This window comes from Bos grunniens, chromosome 4 (assembly GCF_055505025.1).
Source record: "Bos grunniens cultivar Pamir isolate PY7600 chromosome 4, Bosgru_T2T1.0, whole genome shotgun sequence".
In the NCBI taxonomy this organism is placed as follows: Eukaryota; Metazoa; Chordata; class Mammalia; order Artiodactyla; family Bovidae; genus Bos; species Bos grunniens.
Genome location: NC_141168.1, coordinates 73,737,023 through 73,758,009, shown reverse-complemented (window position 1 = coordinate 73,758,009; position 20,987 = coordinate 73,737,023). Strand labels below are relative to the sequence as shown.

Here is a 20,987-nt window from a genome sequence, read left to right as displayed (position 1 = left end):
GACATAATTCACACCCATTTAAAATATGCAACTCAATGACTTTTGGTACAGAGCTGTACAACCATCACCATCATCAGTTTTAGAATATTTTCATCACCCCCAAAAGAAACGCATATCCATCAACAATCATTTCCCTTTTCCCATAGCCCTAGGCAAACACTCTATGGATTTGCCTATGCCTGGCATTTCATGTCAATGGAATATGTTTATGACTGTCTTCTTTCATTTAGCAAAATGTTGTCAAGGTAAATCTATGTTGTTGTAAGAGGACGTCAGTCATTTTATTACTAATTGATAAACTACTGTGTGGATATAATACTACATTTTGTTTATCAGCTGATGGACATTCAGTTCTATCCCTTGGTCATTAGAAATAATGTTGCTCTTTCAGTCTTAAGTAACAGAAAATGCAACTCAATCTGGCTTAAGCAAATAACTAAAAGCCCAGCAGGCAGTCCATGCTCCAGCACACGTTTAAACATCATCATCAGGACTGACTGTTTCTCCATTTCTTGGCTAGGCTCTGTTCTCTGCTCATTTTTGAGATCTGCCTGGTGACAAAATGGCTTCAGAACTCCATTTCACATTCTCTAACAGTCAAGCCAATAGGAGAAAGCAAAGCCCTGGAGTTAGCTCTGGATGGACGGTCTCACTGTGGCCCTAGACTGTACAACTGAAATAGTCTGTGATCTATCCTTGGGAAATGTGGAAAGGACCCAAAGTATGTGAATCAAAAACACATAAGAGATAAACCCCACACAAAACTGAGGCCTCTTTCTGGGAGGATAAATGGATTCTAAATAGCTGAAAAATTTTAAAGCCCAATTTTTAAAAATAAGGAAATTCTAAATACAAAAACCCAATCTAAGGTTGATAAAAATTAAACATAATAAATCATGTTCAGCCTGCTCTTCCATAATGCAGTGTTAAGACTGCAACTATATCAAACATAAGGAATGGGGCTTATTTTCAAAATTTTTTAAACTTCAGATTATAGAGTCAGAGGAATTTCTCTGGTCTTGTGGAAAACACGGGAGGCAAGGTATGGGAAAGGGAAGTCTCTGAGACCGGTAGTCTGCGAAGCATTTCCTATGCTAACAACAATACATACTGTGGTTCAGGCCTGACAGCCACCTTAATCCTTTATTAGCCAAAGTTCTCAACTCAGTTTATTAAGAATTCTTTTCGTGGGAAAACTTCACTTTGATTTCCTAATATAAGCTAACAGGAAACTAGAATTCCTTTAACAAGAAGTAATTTTTCAATCTTGCCCAAAATAATTTTATCTCATAAAACAAGAAATACTAAATGTTTATTACCCTCTTGGACTCAGCCTGTGTGTGTGTCAGTCGCTCAGTCATGTCTGACTCTGTGACCCAATGGACTAAAGCCCGCCAGGCTCCTCAATCCATGAGAATTCTCCAGGCAGGAATACTGGAGTGGGGTTGCCATTCCCTTCTCTAGGGGATCTTCCTGACTCAAGGATCAAAGCCGAGTCTCCTACATTGCAGATTCCTTACCATCTGAACCACCAGAGAAGCCCCTAGACTCAGCCTAAACATAATTAAAAAATAAAAAATGAATTTTTAAAACCACTACCAGGATTACCCATTCCTTTTATCACATGTCTTAATCTCCCCCCCATTCCCTTAGTCTAGTTTCAAATTATAGACCTAGAGATCACCTGCTACAAACAATGATTTCTAGATCTAATGGTAATTTTGTTGCTCTAATTCACCTTGAGGACTTATCCTTAGACAACATATGTCCTATCCATAACTAGCAGGCATTATTAATGAGAAAAAAAAATTAAGCTGGCCAAAATAACTAAAGACATGTTCATATTTAGATGCTTAATAAAATTTTATACTAATTCCACAGCTTTTCTTTTTGCCTATTATAAAAAACCCTAAAATACAACTGAAACACCATAAAATAACTAACAGCTGCTACTTACAGTTTATTATGTACTACACAGATATAATTAAATTATTGATTCCTTACATTTATTCTCTGAGACATATTATCAGCTCTATTTTAAGAAGAAAACTATAAGACTTAGAAGAATTAAATAATTTATCTTACACCACTGAGGAAAGTGATGCCTTCAAAACTTGAACCCTAGTCACCTCCTTCTGACAGCAGGATCAGCCTCAGCAAAGAATATTCAAAGAGTAACCAGACTTCAGAAAAAGGGGAAACTATGACTCTTTTAAGCTAAGACAGGTTTTGCCTACACCAAGTATCAGGATTCAAACTTTAAGAGTAAAATTATACCCCCTAGGATCCTCTGAAAGGTAAACGTATCCTCGGGTGTCCCTTAACTTGATCGCAAAGACAGTGAAGGTAGTGGGCATCAGTGGAGTCAAGGGGAAGAGAACAGATCTGCTATTACTGTAAAACCTACAGGGTGCTGGCTGTCTATTACGTAGATAAAGGATACAGAAAGCCTTAGTGTTGTAGGAACTGAAAAATCAAGTTTCTAAAACTAAGACAGAAAACATAACTAACCCTTAAAAAATAGAAAACTATCTTACTGTATACTAAAATTTCTATCCCACTCCTACCATATATCCATATGATAAAACAGTTCACGTCCATGTCACATGCTAAGAGCAGTTTCCATTCAAAGGAAAAAAACTGTATTTTCACCTTTGTTTTTCTGACAGTAAAAGGAAGAATTTAAAAATAAGGTTCTTCAGTGTGGAGATTCCTTAAAAAACTGGAAATAGAACTGCCATATGACCCAGCAATCTCACTGCTGGGCATACACACCGAGGAAACCAGAACTGAAGGAGACATGTGTACCCCAATGTTCACTGCAGCACTATTTATAATAGCCAGGACATGGAAGCAACCTAGATGTCCCTCAGCAGACGAATGGATAAGAAACCTGTGGTACATATACACAATGAAGTATTATCAGCCATTAAAAAGAATCCATTTGAATCAGTTCTCATTCAAGGTGAGATGGATGAAACTGGAGCCTATTATACAGAGTGAAGTAAGCCAGAAAGAAAAACACCAATACCAGTATAGTAACACAAATATATGGAATTTAGAAAGATGGTAACGATGACCCTCTGTGTGAGACAGCAAAAGAGACACAGATGTAAAGAACAGTCTTTTGGACTCTGGGAGAAGGCGAGGGTGGGATGATTTGATAGGGTAACACTGAAACGTGTATGTTATCATATGTGAAGCAGGTCGTCAGACCAGGTTCGATGCATGAGACAGGGTGTTCAGGGCTGGTGCAATGGGATGGGGAGGGAAGTGGGAGGGGGGGTTCTGGATGGGGAACACATGTGCGGCCATGGCTGATTCATGTCGATGTATGGCAAAAACCACTACAATATTGTAAAGTAATTAGCCTCCAATTAAAACAAATAAATTTTTAAAAAAGAAAGTTGGACACAGGCACATAGGAAGAACATCATGTGATGATGGAGGCAGAGGTTAGGTGATGCAGCCCCAAGCCAAGGAATGCCACGGAAGTTGGAAGAGGCAAGGAAGGACCCTCATCTAGAGACTTCAGAAGGAGCTCGGTCATGCTGAGACCTTGATCTCAACTTCCAGCATCTAGAACTGGAAAATAATAGATTTCTGGGGACTTCTCTGGTGGCCCAGTGGCTAAGACTGTGCACTCCCAATGCAAGGTGTCTGGGTTTGATCCCTGGTCAGGGAATTAGGTCCCACAGGCAACTAAAGGTCCAGCACACCGAATGCTGCAACTGAAAGATCCTGCGTGCTATGACTGAGACCCAGTGCAATCAAGGTAATTAAATAAATAATAAATATATATTTTAAAAAATAAAAATAAGGTTCTTGCAACAATCTCTAGGGGCTAAAAACTTTACCTTCTGTGTTAGTCCCAGAAAGATTTGCTTTCTGCAGACTATATGGTAATGTTGAAGGCCAGTGAATCAGAATCTAGCAGCCTACCCAGCACTAAACCGGCTCAGAAACTAAAGACAGGTGACCTTAACTAAGTACCTGCTTCTTCAGTCCCCCTCACTACTCCTTCACTGGAACTTCTGCACTGAAGGACAAAAGAAGAAATAAAGGACTGAAGAATTTTAAGCTCTTTTTCAAGAAGCTGCCTTGAAGAAGCACTATAGTATATGAGGGAAAGACCAAGAGATAGTTTTTCCACTTTACATATAATAGAGTTCTAGGTAAAAATTTTATTTTAAAAGCATTCTGCAGGAATTCCTTCGTGGTCCAGTGGTTAGAGTTTTGCATTTCCACTCTCAAAAGCATCGATTAAATCCCTGGCCAGGAAACTAAGATCCCACAAGCTGCATGGCATGGCTCTCAGCCCAAAAAACGTTCTCCTACTACAAAGACTGAAAAACACTTGTCCAGGTGCTCTCTAAAGTCCTGGCTATTTTGCTGCATTCTCAGATCCACAACCTAAGGCAATACATTTCAGTTGTGAAAAGAACACAGTCAATTTTACATCAGTGATACAATAACACTTATAGAAAGCCCCCTACATACATACATACAAGTTGTATTCCAAGAGCACGTTAAGTCCAAAGTTAGCCTTGGTGCGCAACCAACCCAATCAGCTACACAGTACTCAACTGTAAGAGGTTTATAACATTCTCAACACAAATAATATTAATACACAAAAAATAAATGAACAACAAAAAAACATTTTTAATCTTGGAAAGTACAGTAGTACACTACAACAGCTGGCATACAGGGGCTGGCTGGCATCAAGTGAACAGGCAAGAAGAGTAACTGACTGGAGGAGGGAGAGGAGGTGGGAGATGGTGGAGCTGAAGGACCGTCAGCAATAGAAGACCAACAGCAAGCTGCAATTTCACTCACATCTGACACTGATGGCACACACGTTCGCATCTTTGAAAGTTCACAACTTGAACGTTCGTATGTAGGAGACTTACTGTACATCCTATTTTAGAATAAAAGACATCATGTAACCCATCTCCCAAAAAAAAACTTTCACTGGCATACTCTAGACGTAAAAATAACCGCAGACTCCCTGTGTAACCGGTGGGAACAGCTGACTGACAGCAGAAACAGTGGCAGCAAGCTCTGTTCCTTGTGCCAGAAGCAAGAGCAGCACCTGGTGAGCAAAGATGCTCCCAGCCACGGGAGGCACAAGAGTCAGGCGTTACTTCTCAGTGTACTGTCCTTCTTGTCCCTCCCGTATCTCAAACTTCTGCTTCCTGGAGTTGGAATCTGTCTTTACTCCTTCACCCACCCTGCCTAGTCTGTGCCCACAGCTGTCTAGGGGCACATCCACTACACTGAGGTACTACAGGGGACACGGCACCCACACTCTATGCTCTTGTGGGACACACAGCCAAGTTTAAAGCAATCAACAATCTCATACAGATAGTCCCTCTTGTCCCTATCCTTTTAGGATCTACATTCTAAGACCCTAACTTGAGAATTATAAAGCTTAAAAATATTTACATTAAGAATATATCCAAAAAATAGCTGGAAAACACACACTCTGGAATTGATAGGTCAATTAATTTTGAACTGAATTCAAGTATCAGGAACAAAACTACATTTTGTAGGATTTATCCAGTAAGGCTAAGGACTCGGCATAAAGTATCATATAAGCCCAAGTATAAACCATGGTCTTTTCACAAAAATTATCCCTCAAAAAAAGAGGTAGTTGCCTTAGATTCTAGTCCTTATAAAGTCTTTAAAGAGATAGACTGCTCTCAAGTATCTTATTTTTAACATAATAAGGCAAAAAAAAAAAAAAAAAAAGAATCTTCCAGAGGAAATGAACAATCAGGATTATAGGAATGCTAGGTTTGATGGCAGAGGGTGACATAATGATCATTCCTAGAGAAGCCTGACTCAGATGAGTCTTGGTCAGACCGAGAAGAGAGGGAAGGGACAAAACACACTTTACTGATGACCAACTGGGGAACTGTCTGAAATCACTTTAATCAATACTAATTTGGGAGACTTAGAGACATCAACCCAATAAAATCAATTTAAAAACAGGCAAATAATTCCAACATATTTTTGGAATTATAAAAATCCTTCAAGCTAGGCTTCAGCAGTACACAAACTGAGAACTCCTAGATGTATGAGCTGGATTTGGAAAGGCAGAGGAACCAGAGATCAAATTGCCAACATCCTTTGGATCACAGAAAAAGCAAGAGAATTCCAGAAAAATACCTACTTCTGCTTCATTGACTACGCTAAAGCCTTTGACCTTGTGAATCACTACAAACTGTGGGAAATTCTTAAAGAGTTGGGAATACCAGACCATCTTACCTACCTCCTGAGAAAACTGTATGCAGGTCAAGAATTAACAGAAACAGACATGGAACTGGTTCAAAATTGAGAAAGGAGTAGGTCAAGGCAGTATACTGTCACCCTGCTTATTTAATTTCTATGCAGAGTAGTACATCATGCAAAATGTCAGGCTAGATGAAGCACAAGCTGGAATCAAGATTGCTGGGAGAAATATCAACAAACTCAGATGTGCTGATAATACCACTCTAATGGCAGAAAGTGAGTGAGGTAGGAACTAAAGAGCCTCTTATGAGGGTGAAAGAGGAGACTGGAAAAGTTGGCTTAAAACTCAACATTCAAAAAACTAAGATCATGGCATCTGGTCCATGGCAAATAGATGGGGGGAAAAAACGCCAAGAGTGACAGACTTTATTTTCTTGGGCTCCAAAATCACTGCAGTGACTGTAGCCATGAAATTAAAACATGCTTGCTCCATGGAAGAAACGCTATGACAAACCTAGACAGCATATTAAAAAGCAGAGATATCACTTTGCTGACAAAGTCCATATAATCAAAGCTGTTATTTTTACAGTAGTCATGTACAGATGTGAGAGCTGGACCATAAAGAAGACTGAGTGCCGAAAAACTGATGCTTTTGAACTGTGGTGCTAGAGAAGACTACCGTGAGTCCCTTGGACAGCAAAGAGATCAAACCAGTCAAACCTAAAGGAAATCTACCCTGAATATTCATTGGAAGGACTGATGGTGAAGCTGAAGCTCCAATACTCTGGCCACCTGATGCAAAGAGCCAACTCACTGGAAAAGACTTTGATGCTGGGAAAGATTGAGGGCATCAGAAGAAAAGAGTAACAGAGGATGAAATGGTTGGAAGGCAACACCAATTCAATGGACATGAGTTTGAGCAAACTCTGGGAGATAGGGAGGGATAGGGAAGCCTGGTCCTGTGCTGCAGTCCATGGGGTGGCAAAGAGTCGGACATGACTTTGCCATACACAAATCTTTTAAAAAATTTTTTGGAAAAGTAAGTCAATCGTTAAATGGTAACAAATGCAATTCCAAACAATAAATGAAGGAAAAACAAAAAGCCTCAGAGTTTTGCAAAAAGTTCGTTACACTTGGATAAAATATCCAGTGATAGTATCATCTATGGATTCAAGGATGATACATCTCAGTTTGGACTGACATAAATACCACGTGCTCTCTCTGTACTACCTTTCACAGCTTTTCTATAAATTTTAATTGTTCTAGGAAATAAAGTTTTTAAAGAAATCAGATTTGTGAGGCAAGGGATGGGGAGAGAGTGAACTGGAAGATGTCAAAGGTACCAACTTCCAGTTATAAGATAAATAAGTACAGAGAAGTAATGTACAACATGACGACTAGTTAATCATGTGCACATGTGACTATATGGCATACAGCAAAGCTGTGGAGAGCGATCCTAAGAGCTCTCATCACAAAGAGAATATTTTTCCTTTCTCTTTAAAGAGAATTTTTTTTTTCTTTCTCTTTATTTTATCTATATGACATGATGGAAGTTAATTAAATCTACTGTGGTAATCATTTACTCAATTATGTATATCAAACTGTTCTGCTGTACACCTTAGAGTTACACAAAAATTTATGTCAATTATTTCTCAATAAAACTAGGGGGAAAGTTTTTAAAAATATGTATCATGTGTTCTGGAAAAAACTGATTCAAAAAGCACTTTTCAAAAAAATTTTTTAATTTATTTTTATAAACAGAAAAATAAAGACAGTAGTGAATCTCCATAACCAAGTACTCAGCTTCTGCAGTTTCACAATTTTGATAACTTTTTTCAGCTTTACTGAGGTACATAACTGATCAAATTGTATATATTCAAAGTGTACAACATAATTCAACATACATATCTTTGTGAAATGATTACCACAATCAAGTTAATTAACACAGCCATCACTACATATATTTCCATTTTTTGTGTGGTGAGTGAAAAACCATTTCTAATGATAAGTCACTGATGTTACAAATGTGAATGTCTGAATAAAACTACTTCATGAAACATGAGGTACTTCTAAACTAATGTATTGGGGAAGATGTTTCAGAAAAATCCAAATGAACTTTTTGGCCAACCCAATATAATGTGTGAATTTAAATGTATTTGTAATTAAGAGATTAAATATCATAAGTGAACATTTAACTACTCCATCTATATCTATAAAATTTTTATTTCCAAGTTGTATAAAATTTAAAATTTCTCATTGGGGAATTAGGGGACTTATAACCAAAGCTGTCTTATAGTCAGGTACATGAAGAATTTTGTAATACAAACAATCTGAAATGTTCCCTTGGAGACATACACAACAAAATTGAGCACCCACACCAAAACAAAGGAAAGAAAGAAAAAAAATGGCTAATAGCTATCCACACAAACCAGGAGTCTAGATTAGGCTGTGCTACCTTTATCCTTGGCTGACAGTGCTCCTGGAATCAAGGCAGGGTACAAGCTTAAAAACCTGGCAACTCCAGGTAATGACTTAAAAAAAAAAGAGAGAGAATATAAGATTTGGTAATAAAAATCTAGGGGTCTATTAGACCTTTGATACAAACAGAGCTAGAAAAAAATTTCTTAATCCTTAGTCATCAACACAAAAAATACTTTATCTACCTGGGCCAGACGATGAGAAAATGATAGGTAAGAAAGGAAGAGAAGGAAGGAGGGAGAGATGGAGGCAGGAGGAAGAAATACTCACCTCTGAAATATAAAGGCCATCAATGATGAACTAAATTAACAAATGTAATGAACTCTTCTCAAATCTCGGTTTCCTTAAACTTCCTTCTCCCATTTATTTATCCTCTTTAAACTGATCTTTAGCTTCCTTTGTCTTATTTTGTCCAGTGGCATTCTCCAAGTTTCAGGCTCCAGCCCTCTTCTCTCCATTCCCTTCTCTTCAGTAAGCTGATCTTGTTGTCCCAACTGTCCTCAAAGGTATATTCTAAGTCCCAGCTTCCCACCCGTATACCAACCCCCCATAATGCACTTCCCTTTGGATAGATGTCACTTCAAATACAGTGTGCCAAAAACGAAATCTCTTGCCCATCTCCAGACAACTCCCAACCTTCTTAATCCTCATTAGGTATAACATCTTCAGTCAAATTTTGTCATTGTTCTTTTATTGCTTTCCTCTTCACATCCTATAATTAGCTAGTTCCAGCCCTGGTGACTCTTAAGAATGTTCCAAAATTAAGAGTCTTAAAAAGGTTCACTATCTTTCAGTTAATATTTCCATTTCTAAGATTCCATATAATCTAAGAAAATCTGAAATGCAAAGATGTTCACTGAAATATTATAATGCCTGACAGTAAACATTTTCTAGCAACAAATATTCAAACAAATTAAGCAGTTAAGTACTGTCATTAATAATTGATCATGAGAAAATAAAGAATATTAAAAACATTAATGACAAAACAGCAGTGACAGGATACAAAATCATATATGAGATAACACAAAAAAGAAACAAGGATTAAAAGAAAACTAGAAAGAAAAATACCAAAATATTAACAATTTTTCATGTGTGAGTATCCTGCTAAATGGTGACAACGTGAGTCATTTTTGTCTTCTTTTTCTTCTTTTTTTTTGGCTCTGCCATAAGGGATCTTAGTTCCCCAACCAGGGATGGAACCCAGGCCCTGGTAGTGAACTCAGTATTATTTTAAACTAAACAGCAAAAATAAACTGGAGGAGGAACTTAGAAATATAATCTTAATAATATGCAAGAACAGCCAAAAAAATTCTGAAACCAAGAATGACAAAGTGTATATGGGATATGTGGGAGAGCCCTTGCCCTACAAAAGCCTAAAAAGTACTCAGAACTACAGTAATTAGAACAATAGGGAACTAAAGCAGGAACAGAGAAGTCAACACCTTAATACTCATATATGGAGAGCTGCAAAAGAGTTGGGATGACGAGACAAATCATTTTGAAAAAAAAGACACCGATAACCAAATCCTAATAACTGCAGCCAAACTTTACTGAACATTTACCACGAGTACACAACCTTAGGGCCAGAGGTCTTCTCTATTTGGATTTTCCAAAGACAATATGGCATGGTGCCTGCATCATGCACCACGTAAGATTCCAACAAAGTCTAGGAGTATGCTTTTATTTTTTTTTTAAGGAGCATGCTTTTAAAATAGGCAGCTTACAGCCTTCCTCTTCTCAGAGGAAGAAGATAGCCTCCTTCTGTACAAAACAGACCTGTGCTCTAATCCCATCCCCTCCTGTCAACTCAAGGCTTCTGCTCCAAATACCTCGTTAGTATTTTCTACTAGCTCCTAGTCATTTGCTTACATTTGGCAGGGGGGAAAAAACACTTCTCAAGGACCACTTTCTCTTTACCTTTTCTCCTCGACACAAAGAAAGCTTATTTAACTAGTAATCTTTAAAAAGAAAAAAAAAAAAAAGATTACCCTGTCATCTCATTCACTCATGGGGCTACAGGTCACTGTGTCCAAATGCACTGTGCTGAGACTGCTCCAGCTGTGGGCTCTAACAATTTCCTACTTGCCAAAGTCAAAAGGCCAACACTAGGGTTCATCTCACTTGAATTTTTTTTGCCCCTCACAGATTGTGCTCTACTGACCACTCCCTTCTTGAAATGTCCTTGGTAACTGAATCAGCTTTCTCCTGGCTCTCCTATCCTTCTGCCTCCTCCTTTACCCTACCTATGGCTTTCTTTTCTACACATTCAACACCTTCAGCCAGCTGCCACCAACAACTCCAGTTACCATTTCTAACCGGAGCTCTCCCAGTGCTCTAGCAGTCAACACTGACCAATACCTCTAACTGGAAGTGAACCAGACACCTCTAACTGCCTAACAAAAGCCATCATTAGCTTTTTCCAAAACTGCTGCACGTTCTCTATCTTGAGGAATGGCAATATCATCCACAAATTAGCTAATTCAGAAACCTGGGGTTCATTCCAGTCTCCTCTCTCTCTCCTCTAACATTAGACATTAAATCCAGTGAATTCTACTCCCTGAATACCTACCAGTCTCCTGAAGCCTCCTGCAATGGCCCCCTAATGGATCTCTTGCCTCTAAGCCATTCTCCACACAGCAGCTAGAGTAGAACACAGCTTTCTAGAACATCTCAATCTGCACCGTCAGCAATGAACCCCACTCAGCACTCACCACACCTGCACCCCAGTCTTACCTCCCTGCTTGGTATTTCAGGAATTCAAGCATGCCACTTACACCTCGACATGTTAACATCAACTGCAACGAAGCTTCTGCTTGGAAGACCCTCACTCTGCCCCCTCCTATTTACTTGGCAAATTTCTATTGGCTCTTCAAGATCCAGTTTAATACAACTCTCTGTAAATCTACTAAAAACTACTGAACTGTACACTTTAAACAGATGAACTATATGGTATGTAAATCCGATCTCAACAAAATTCATAATTTTCTGTAAGAAATAAGGCTTACATTCCATTTTTTTTTAATGGGCAAAAGACCAAACAGGCACTTCACAAAACAGAAAATTCAAATGACCAATAAACATACAAAAAGATGTTCAAAAGCATCACTCAGGCAAATACAAGTTAAAACCTCAATGAGACATCAGTACACACCCAGAATAGCTAAAATTAAAAAGGACACGATCAAATATTACAAAGACGTGGAACAACTGAAACTGCATACATTGTGGGTGGGAATGTAATGCAGTTCAATCAGAACTATTTCATGAAGTTGGGGAAAATATCTTTGCAAGTACTACTAAGCATACACCTCTTCTATAACCTAGCAATCCCACTGCTAGAACATATCCCCAAGAGAAACAACTGCAAACGTCCACAAAGGGACGTGTACAAGAATACTTGTAGCTGCTTTATTAATAATGACTACAAACTGAAGGAAAAAAAATTATGGTGGTATATTCATTCAATGGAATATCAGAAAGTAGTAACAACAGACTAAGGGTACAACTGGTACTTGCAACAATACAGACAAATCCCACAGAAACAATGTTGCATGAAAGCAGCTAGAACCTGAAGTATATACCATATATTCCACTTATAAGAAGTTCAAGAACAGGCAAAACTAACCAATAATGACACATACCAACGAAGTGGTTACCTCTGGGCAGCAGGGTATAAACTGGGGAGAGGTCTGAGGAACCATATAGTGGGCTCGATCCCTGGATCTTGAAGATCCCCTGGAGTAGGAAATGGAACCCACTTCTATATTCTTGCCTGGAAAATTCCAAGGACAGAGAAGTCTGGCAGGCTACACAGGGTGTTACAAAGAGTCAGACACCACTGCAAGACTGAGCACACACAGAGTACTGGAAGGGTCTGCATTCTGATCTGAGTGCTGGTGACAAAGATATAAATGAATGTAAAAATCATCAAGCTATACACTGAAGATTAGAGCTCTTTACTACATTTCTATACACACATGAATGTATATATGCTATAGCTCAATTTTGAAAAAATAAAAATATGCATAAGCAAACTATAATCAACTGTACTGCATTATATACTTGAAAGTCAAGAGCAAGGAGCTTAAATGTTATCACCACAGAAGAAAAAAGTAATTATATGAGAGCATGGAGGAGGTATTAACTAATCTTAATGTGGTAATCATTTCACAGAGGTTTCCCTGGTGGCTCAGCAGAAAAGAATCTGCCTGCCAATGAAGGAAACAAGGGTTCAATCTCTGGGTCGGGAAGATTCCCTGGAGAAGGAAATGGCAACCCACTGCAATATTCTTGCCTGAGAAATCCCATGGACAGAGGAGTCTGGCAGGCTACAGGCCATAGAGTCACCAAGAGTCGGATATAGGACTTAGCAACTAAACAACAACAAATCATTTCACAATATATACATACACCAAATCATGTTGTACACCTTAAACTTACATACATTATATGGCAATGATATCTTAATAATAATAAAGCTGGAAAAAATATGCACAGATAAAAGGATAATGCATCAAATATACACATATAATTCAATTATTTAAAGACAAAAATATGGACATATAAAAAGATAACACACCAAAATAACTGGTGGAACTACAATGGATGTCTATTTCTTTAAACTGTTTTATACCATTTTTTTCCTTTTTAGCCACGCCACACAGTTTGCAGGATCAAGTTCCTGACTAGGGATCGAACCTGTGCCCCCTGCATGGAAGCTCCAAGTCCTAGCCGCAGGATCGCCAGGGAATTCCCTGAATTTTCTACCATGACCATATTATTTTATCATTTAAAATTAAGCTATTCATTAAAATAACAATAAAGTTAAAATCCAACAAGGTCTCTTCCTAACAATCAAAGTACCTTAACAATCAAAGCACCACTGTACTTAAATCTTACAGCACTCATCACACCATTCTGCAATGGTCTGTTGCCCAGGTAATCTCCCCTACTTGCCATTTAGCATAGGGATTTATCTTATTCTTTCCAACACACTGGCAAGCACTAGGTATCTGCAGCACTAGGTATCTGCTTCATATATATTTGTTGTATTGAACAGCTTTGTTGGTATATAAAAATAATTGTTAAATACACAACAGTATAATAAAGTTAAGAAGTCAAAAATAAGTGATTTCCTTCCATAGGAGGAATTTCAAAGTCATAGGCTTGTGAGCTTGAGTTTATACCACAGGGTACACTTGAGGCTTACCTAGTAAGATATAAACTTGTATGACAGCATTCCTAAATTGCCTCACCTGAGATTTACTGACCCAATGCCACCAGTCCCATGCCTACCATTTTCTGTGGCAGTCAGAACTCATACATACTGTAAGAATATAGATAACCAACCAGCTCCACCAGCCAATAGAAAGTTAAGAGCCCAAAGGATACAGAATCCCATCACCAATACCATATACACAGATCACAAATATCAGGGAAAGGAGAAGAGAGAGAGAGAGAGAGACAGAGAGAGAGACAGAGACAGACAGAGACAGACAGAGACAGACAGACACCAAGAGACCAAGTTGCTAACTTGCTAGAAAGTCAAAATGCAAAGTAAGTCCTCCAGCAATCATATTCTTGGGTACCCTGCCACTACTGCTGCTGCTAAGTCGCTTCAGTCGTGTCCGACTTTGTCAACCCCATAGACAGCAGCCCACCAGGCTCCCCCGTCCCTGGGATTCTCCAGGCAAGAACACGGGAGTGGGTTGCCATTTCCTTCTCCATTGGATGAAAGTGAAAAGTGAAAGTGAAGTCGCTCAGTCATGTCCGACTCCTAGCAACCCCATGGACTGCAGCCTACCAGGCCCCTCCGTCCATGGGATTTTCCAGGCAAGAGTACTGGAGTGGGGTGCCATTGCCTTCTGTACCCTACATAAGTGGAAAAAACATGTTTACATTACAAACCTGTACAGGAATGTTTAGCAGATTTATAAACTATCCATGTGTCCTTCAACAGATGAATGAATAATGGATAAACAAGCTGTGGTACAGTCATACAGTGAAATGCTACTCAGCAAGAGCAACAGAAAGAAGTTACCAATACACCAGCAACAAAGATGAGACAAAAGGGCACTATGCTGTCTGAGAAAAGTGAATCTCAAAAGGTTACATACTCAGATTTCCTGGTGGTCCAGTGATTAAGACTCTATGTTTCCAATGCAAGGACACAGGTTCAATCTCTGGTTAGCAAACTAAGATCCCATATGCCCCACAGTGCAGCCAAAATACATGCTGCTGCTGCTGCTAAGTCGCTTCAGTCGTGTCCGACCCTCTGCGACCCCACAGACAGCAGCCCACCAGGCTCCCCCATCCCTGGGATTCTCCAGGCAAGAACACTGGAGTGGGTTGCTATTTCCTTCTCCAATGCATGAAAGTGAAAAGTGAAAGGGAAGTTGCTCAGTCATGTCTGACTCTTTGCGACCCCATGGACTGCAGCCCACCAGGCTGCTCCATCCATGGGATTTTCCAGGCAAGAGTACTGGAGTGGGGTGCCATTGCCTTCTCCATTAACTTAAAAAATAGTAATAATTTTTAAAGTTGTAGATTATATGATTCCATTTATACAATTTTCTCAAAGTAGCAAAATTACAGTGATGAAGACCAGTGCCTACGGGGGGTTAGGGCTAAAGAGAGAGTGTGATTACTAAAAAGTACAAGAGAAGTTACATTGTGATGATAAAACAGTTCTACATTCTAATCGTGGTGATGATTTCACGAGTGATAACACTTGATAGAACTGCACACATACACAGTGCATGTAAAAACCAGCAAAACCTTACCTGAGTTAACAGTACTGTGTCCAAGTCAATTTTCTGGTTTTGACAATGTTCTAGGTTATAGACTATATTACCACTGGGGAAAGATGGACAAAGCGAAGACTGGGAACTCTGTACTGTTTTTGCAACTTCCTGCAAATCATACTATTTCAAAATAAAAAGTTTTAATTTAAAAAAATGTGTTAAAAAAATTTTAGCCAAAAAAGTTTAAAACACAAATGTTCAACCAAAACACAGTATAACAACACAATAAAATGCTACTTGGAAATAGAAAGGAATGAAACACCAATACATGCTATAACATAGATGAACCTTAGAAATATTATGCTAAGAGAAAGCAAGCAGACAGAAGATCATATATTGATGATTCTATTTATATGAAACATCCAGAATAGCTAAGCTTATAGAAACAGAAAACAAATTATTGACTGCTGTGGGCAAGGGAGAATGGGAAGCAACAACTACGGGGTTTCTTTTTTGAGGTGACATAAATGTTCTGGAATTAGATAACAGTTGCACAACTTTGTAAATATATTTTTAAAAAACAATTACATACTTGAAAAACTAAATTTTTAAAAAATAGAATTTTATGGTATGTGAATTATGTTTCAAGAAAAAGTTGCACATGAGGAAAAAAATTCTTTTACTCTTTAAATTAAAAAACTGTATACAGTTGCTCAGGCCCCAAAGCTAAAATCTATCACAAGACATGTGTTTTAGCCAATTCTTAAGGTTTGATTTGTGCTTGAATGACACTGTAGCTCTTCCCTGCTGCCTGTTACTCACAAAGCAGCACAATTAATAATCAGCAAACTAAAATCAGTGACAATCTGACAAGCTAACAATCTCAGTTGAAATATCTTAATCTCATTTCTCACAACTACAAATACTAGCATCCTAAAAAAGGAGCCTACAGGAAGTGGTTCAAGTCATAAAAACTCACAGAACTGAACTGAATTAAAATGAATGAAGTGGCACTTGTACATACAAGCAGATAATGATAGAAGTAGATCATATTGCATCAAGCCAGGCCTATATAGTCATAAAATTCAAGTGTGCCAGTCAATATACTAATACAGTTTAAAATTAGATCTATACTCCCTCTCCCGCTCTGGAAAACAAAGTAAAAACCAAAAACACTGGGCATCTGGAGACCCGAATTTTGGTTCAAACTAAGCTAACTGTGTGACCTTACTCTCTATCGGAGATGTCTGTAAAATGAGGAAAACCTCTGAGGCTACCAGTCTCCTGGAAGTCCCTCCACCATCACTTCTCCCCCCACACCACTTCAAGTCAAGCAAGGCACCAGAGTTCTCCCCTATTACCATGGAAGGCAAGCTCTCAGTGTGTAGTTCTTCTCGCCACTCATAATCCACTCTCCACATTAACAGCCAGTATACTTTTTAATAGGAATCAGATACTGCCACTCCTATCTGTGTGCCTATCAAGGGCCTACAAGGCCAGGCCCTACCCATTTCGACTCCTCCCAAATCACCATCCTCTCCAGTAGCACTCTAGCCACTCAGACCTTTGGGTTCCTCCAACATTCCTAGCCCATTCCTCCCCAGGGCCTTTGCCATACTCCCATCTTCTCTTTATTCTAAATTCTGTTCAAATGCCACCTCCTCAGAGAACTGAGTGTCAGCTCTGGTCTCCGTCTGCCTAGACTGAACTGAATAGCTGGACATGTTGCTTACTCATGCTATGCCTCTGCTTCATCTGTAAAGTGGTGATAACTACAGTGTCTGCCTCACAGGATGACCACCAGGGATAGATACATGAAAATGGAGCCGCAAATTGACTGGCACAGTTTTCAAATGTTATCTATCACTGTACTTAATGCACCCCATCTTCACTTTCTATCTTCACAGCATTATCCGGAATCATCTTGTCATCGGTTCTGAAGCCCCCGGAGAGAGAAATCTTCATAAACTTTGCTTTTCTTGCTCAAAGCTCCACCAATGTATTCTAGGAAAGTGGTACAAATACTTGTTGAATATATGAATAAAGCAATGATATCAAGGATTCCTTTAAAATAATACTGCCATGATTCAAAGAATTAAGTGAAAAATGACACTGCCTCAATCAAACAGATCTACATACACATACATTCATCTACACACCCTCACACAAAGAGCCATCCCCAAAACAAAAGGCACGCTTTTTTCCAACTCCTTTTAACTTTTCTGAACAAAATGGCTATGTAGGAAGAAATGCTTAAATTTGAAAGTCGTGACCAAAACTCAAGAGCCAAAACACTACAGTTCTCCTTACTTATGGGCTAAATTTCCATCATTTACCAAAGGAAACCTCAAATATAAGATTGATAGCGTTCATTTTTAAAGTACCTAAATCTATCGAATATCCACTGCGATTTAAAATCTTAAGAATTCAATTTTTACCCATCAATTTAAGCCCTTAATAAATATGTTTCCCTCATTCTAGTAGTAGGCTTGAGGGCGGGGTGCTTGTTTTTAAGAAAGGCTTTATTATATAGATAAACATTTTGTGACATCCTGAACATACATTCAAGTAAATATCATAATACATCACATTAGTAATGACTTACGCAGCTTTCATAGACGCCACCAATGGTTATGAAATTCGCTAGGCAGGCACCAAAGTGTATGAGAAGGGGAAAAGTCTAAGACGCTGCAGGCTAGTGCCCCAAAGAAAACAAACCAACGAGAAATGCTTCATGATTTTATTTAAAGATGATCACGGACTATCCCTATAATACCAAATAAACCATAGAGTATTTCTTGCTCAAATGGAAGAGCGAAGCCACAAATCTAAGAGGAGGAGTAAAATTCTGAACGCTAGTAGATTTTTCAAAATTAGGGGGGTAAAGGAGACGCGGCGGCGCTCTGCGGTCTCGGAGCAGCTCTCCAGGAAAGGCTTCCCGGGCGCCGGCCGCTCCCACTCCGGTCCGCGGCCAAGCTGGAGGTGGCTGGCGGCTGGCACGTTTGAAATATCACCACCCTATTCATCTCCTCCCGGCACAATGAGGGGCTGGGCAGCCGCTTCGGGGACCGCCTGCGCACACGCCCACCCGCCCCGCGCAGCCCAAGACCCGGGCGCAGCCGCGGCTCAGCGAAGTCACGCTCGGCCCGGGCAGAAAGTTTCGGGGGGGGGAATCCAAGCACCGAAACGCACAGGTCTCGGAGCTGAATTCGCGCCAGGAACACGCCCGAGGCAAACCACTTGACAACCAGCTCGGGTTTTCAGCAAAAAGGCAGAGAGGCGGGGGCCGAGGAGGAAGAGGAGCAACATGCATATACATACATACACACACTCACACATACACACACTCGGCTCCTCTTCCTCTAGCACCCCGGCGCCCAGGTGGGAGCAATGCCGCAGCCTCACGCCCGGACGCGGCGCCGGACGCCAGCGCCCCTTCCTGGAAGGCTCGCGACCCCCCGGCCAGCTAGGAGAGCAAGGGGAGGGTGCGCACGCCCCACGCCTCCTCGCCCGTCCGCCCCTGACGGCCGCGGCGACAGGAGGCCGGAGAGGCCTGGGGTCCGGGGATGTTCCGCCGGCCGGCCGCGGGCTTGCGTGCGCCCCTCCCCCGCCCTCCCGCCCCTCCCCCCGGGCCGCCCGCGGGGCGCGCAGGAGGCGAGCGCCGGCGTCCCGGGGGATCAGCCCGCCCGCCCGCCGGCTCCAGGAATCCGGGCAACTTTCCCCTGCTCGGTCGCAGGCAACCCCCGACAGGGCGGGGACGGGCGTCTGGGGACTAGCGCTATGTGGACTCACTTTTTCGGATGTTTCTCCCTTTTCGGCCTCCGCTTTCGGGCCTGAATGGCCAGCACTGAGGAAAGAAGACACACATTAACGGTCGGGCAGGCCGGCCTGTGGGGCCACGTGGCGGAGAGGAGGGGACGCCGTGGGCCACTCACCTTTCCGGGAACTCATCCCGACGCGGCGCCAGAGGGGCGGGGGGCTTCGCGGCGGCGGCGGCGCCGGCGGCAGCGACGCGGGAGCCAAGCCGAGCTGCAGCCTTCACTCGCTCCGCCGGCCGGGAGGAGGCGGGAACCGCGCCTGCGCCGCCGCCGCCGCCGCTCCCGCGGGGGGCCCAGAAAAACCCGCCCCCGGGCGGCCCCGCCCCCGCCCCCGCCCCCACTCGCCCGGTGGGGTCGAGACCCCCGTGCCGGTCTCGCCCGCGCGCCCCGCACCCACGCGACTGGCCCACCTGTGTGGAAGTGACCCCACACACACGACCACCGCCACTCCCTCCCACGCCTCCCCCGCCCCAGCCCGCCGCCCGGGCCTCCGTCTTCTGCGCCCCCGCGGCTGGCCCAGGCCTCCTGCCTCTCCCGGGCACCCGGCCCGCGCGACCCTCCCCCTCCTACCACAGCCTCCCCTACCCACCCCGGCTGGTCGCGCCACACGTCTCTCCATGCGCTCTTCCCTGGCCGGCGCCTCCGCGAGTCTCACACCACCTTTCCTCACGCGGCCTCTTCTCCCCCTTTGCTCCTCTACATCCTTGCATCCCCATGAGCGCCACTTCCTCCTCTCCGGCGGGTGTGGAAAGGGCACAGGACCAAGAGCTGAGAAACCTGGGTCTTTCACTAGCTGTGTGACCTTGGAAAAGTCATTTTATTTCTCATCTTTACCTACCCCACAGGATTGCTTGAGTGCAAAGAAGGAGAAGATGCAAACAGTAGGATTAAGTAGGATTAAGCTTTTGCACAGGAATTAAAAGTCCAGTTCAATAAATGCCAAGTGTATAACAATTTTAACACAAGCCACCAATGAGTTATTCCTTACTAAGAGGAAACTGACTCCTGAAGAGGTTAAAGAGTTTACCCAACAATGATTCAAACTTAGGCCTAGCTGACTCTAATCAACTTGATTGGGAACAAAATGTTTTTGAAAGATACTCATCCTGATCATTTACTCTGTCAACTGTATTCTTAACTCATCAGAGGAGCTAGTTGTATTTTAGAGATCCTTAAACCAACCTGAACAGCGCTGCTTGAACTTAAAGAGCTTTTTACAATACTTTCTTGATTTTTTATTTTAAAAAATATCAAAAGTACAGAAAAGTTGAGAAAAATACATCGTGAACATCCATATTAACCCATATTCATCAATTTTGAACATTTCCCCAGATTTGCTTTCCCTGTGTGGAGGGGGTGTGTTGTTTATGATAAATCATTTGAGTTTTTTGTAGACTTTGTTACTCTTTTCCCCTAGATATTTCCATGAGTATCTACTAAGAATAAAGATACTCTCCGACGTAATCATAATTCCATTATCACTGCAAGAAAATTTAGTTACCGTTATAAGTAACATACAGCACCAATATTCAAATCTCCAAAATGTCCTTTTTAGTGGACCTTTTTCTCAATCTGGAATACAATCAAAGATCATGCATTACATTTAATTGCCATGCCTTTTAAGCTCCTGTAGTCTAGAATAATCCCTAGTTTTGTTTTTTGCTTTTATAACATTCACTTTTTTGGAGAATTCTACTGTTTGCAGAATGCTGTT

The 20,987-nt window shown here is 41.2% G+C and overlaps 1 protein-coding gene across 23 annotated transcripts in view; it reads right to left on the bottom strand.

The window, feature by feature from the left end:
• SRPK2 (SRSF protein kinase 2) overlaps positions 1-20,224 on the bottom strand; it is a 239,413-nt gene extending 219,189 nt beyond the window's left edge. For 15 of the 23 annotated variants that reach the window (XM_086396972.1, XM_086397003.1, XM_086396984.1 and 12 more), the window contains exons 1-2: positions 19,391-19,514; positions 19,248-19,302 (exon numbers count right to left, since the gene is read on the bottom strand). Coding sequence is in view for 8 of the 23 variants with exons in the window: in XM_086396968.1 (XP_086253094.1) it covers positions 19,248-19,302; positions 19,391-19,406 (71 nt within the window). In the remaining 15 variants the exon portion in view is untranslated. Of the gene's footprint in view, positions 1-19,247; positions 19,303-19,390; positions 19,515-19,862 lie in introns of those variants that run through there. The other 8 variants (XM_086396963.1, XM_086396969.1, XM_086396982.1 and 5 more) reach the window with 4 other exon arrangements.
• Between the last annotated feature and the right edge of the window lie 763 nt (positions 20,225-20,987).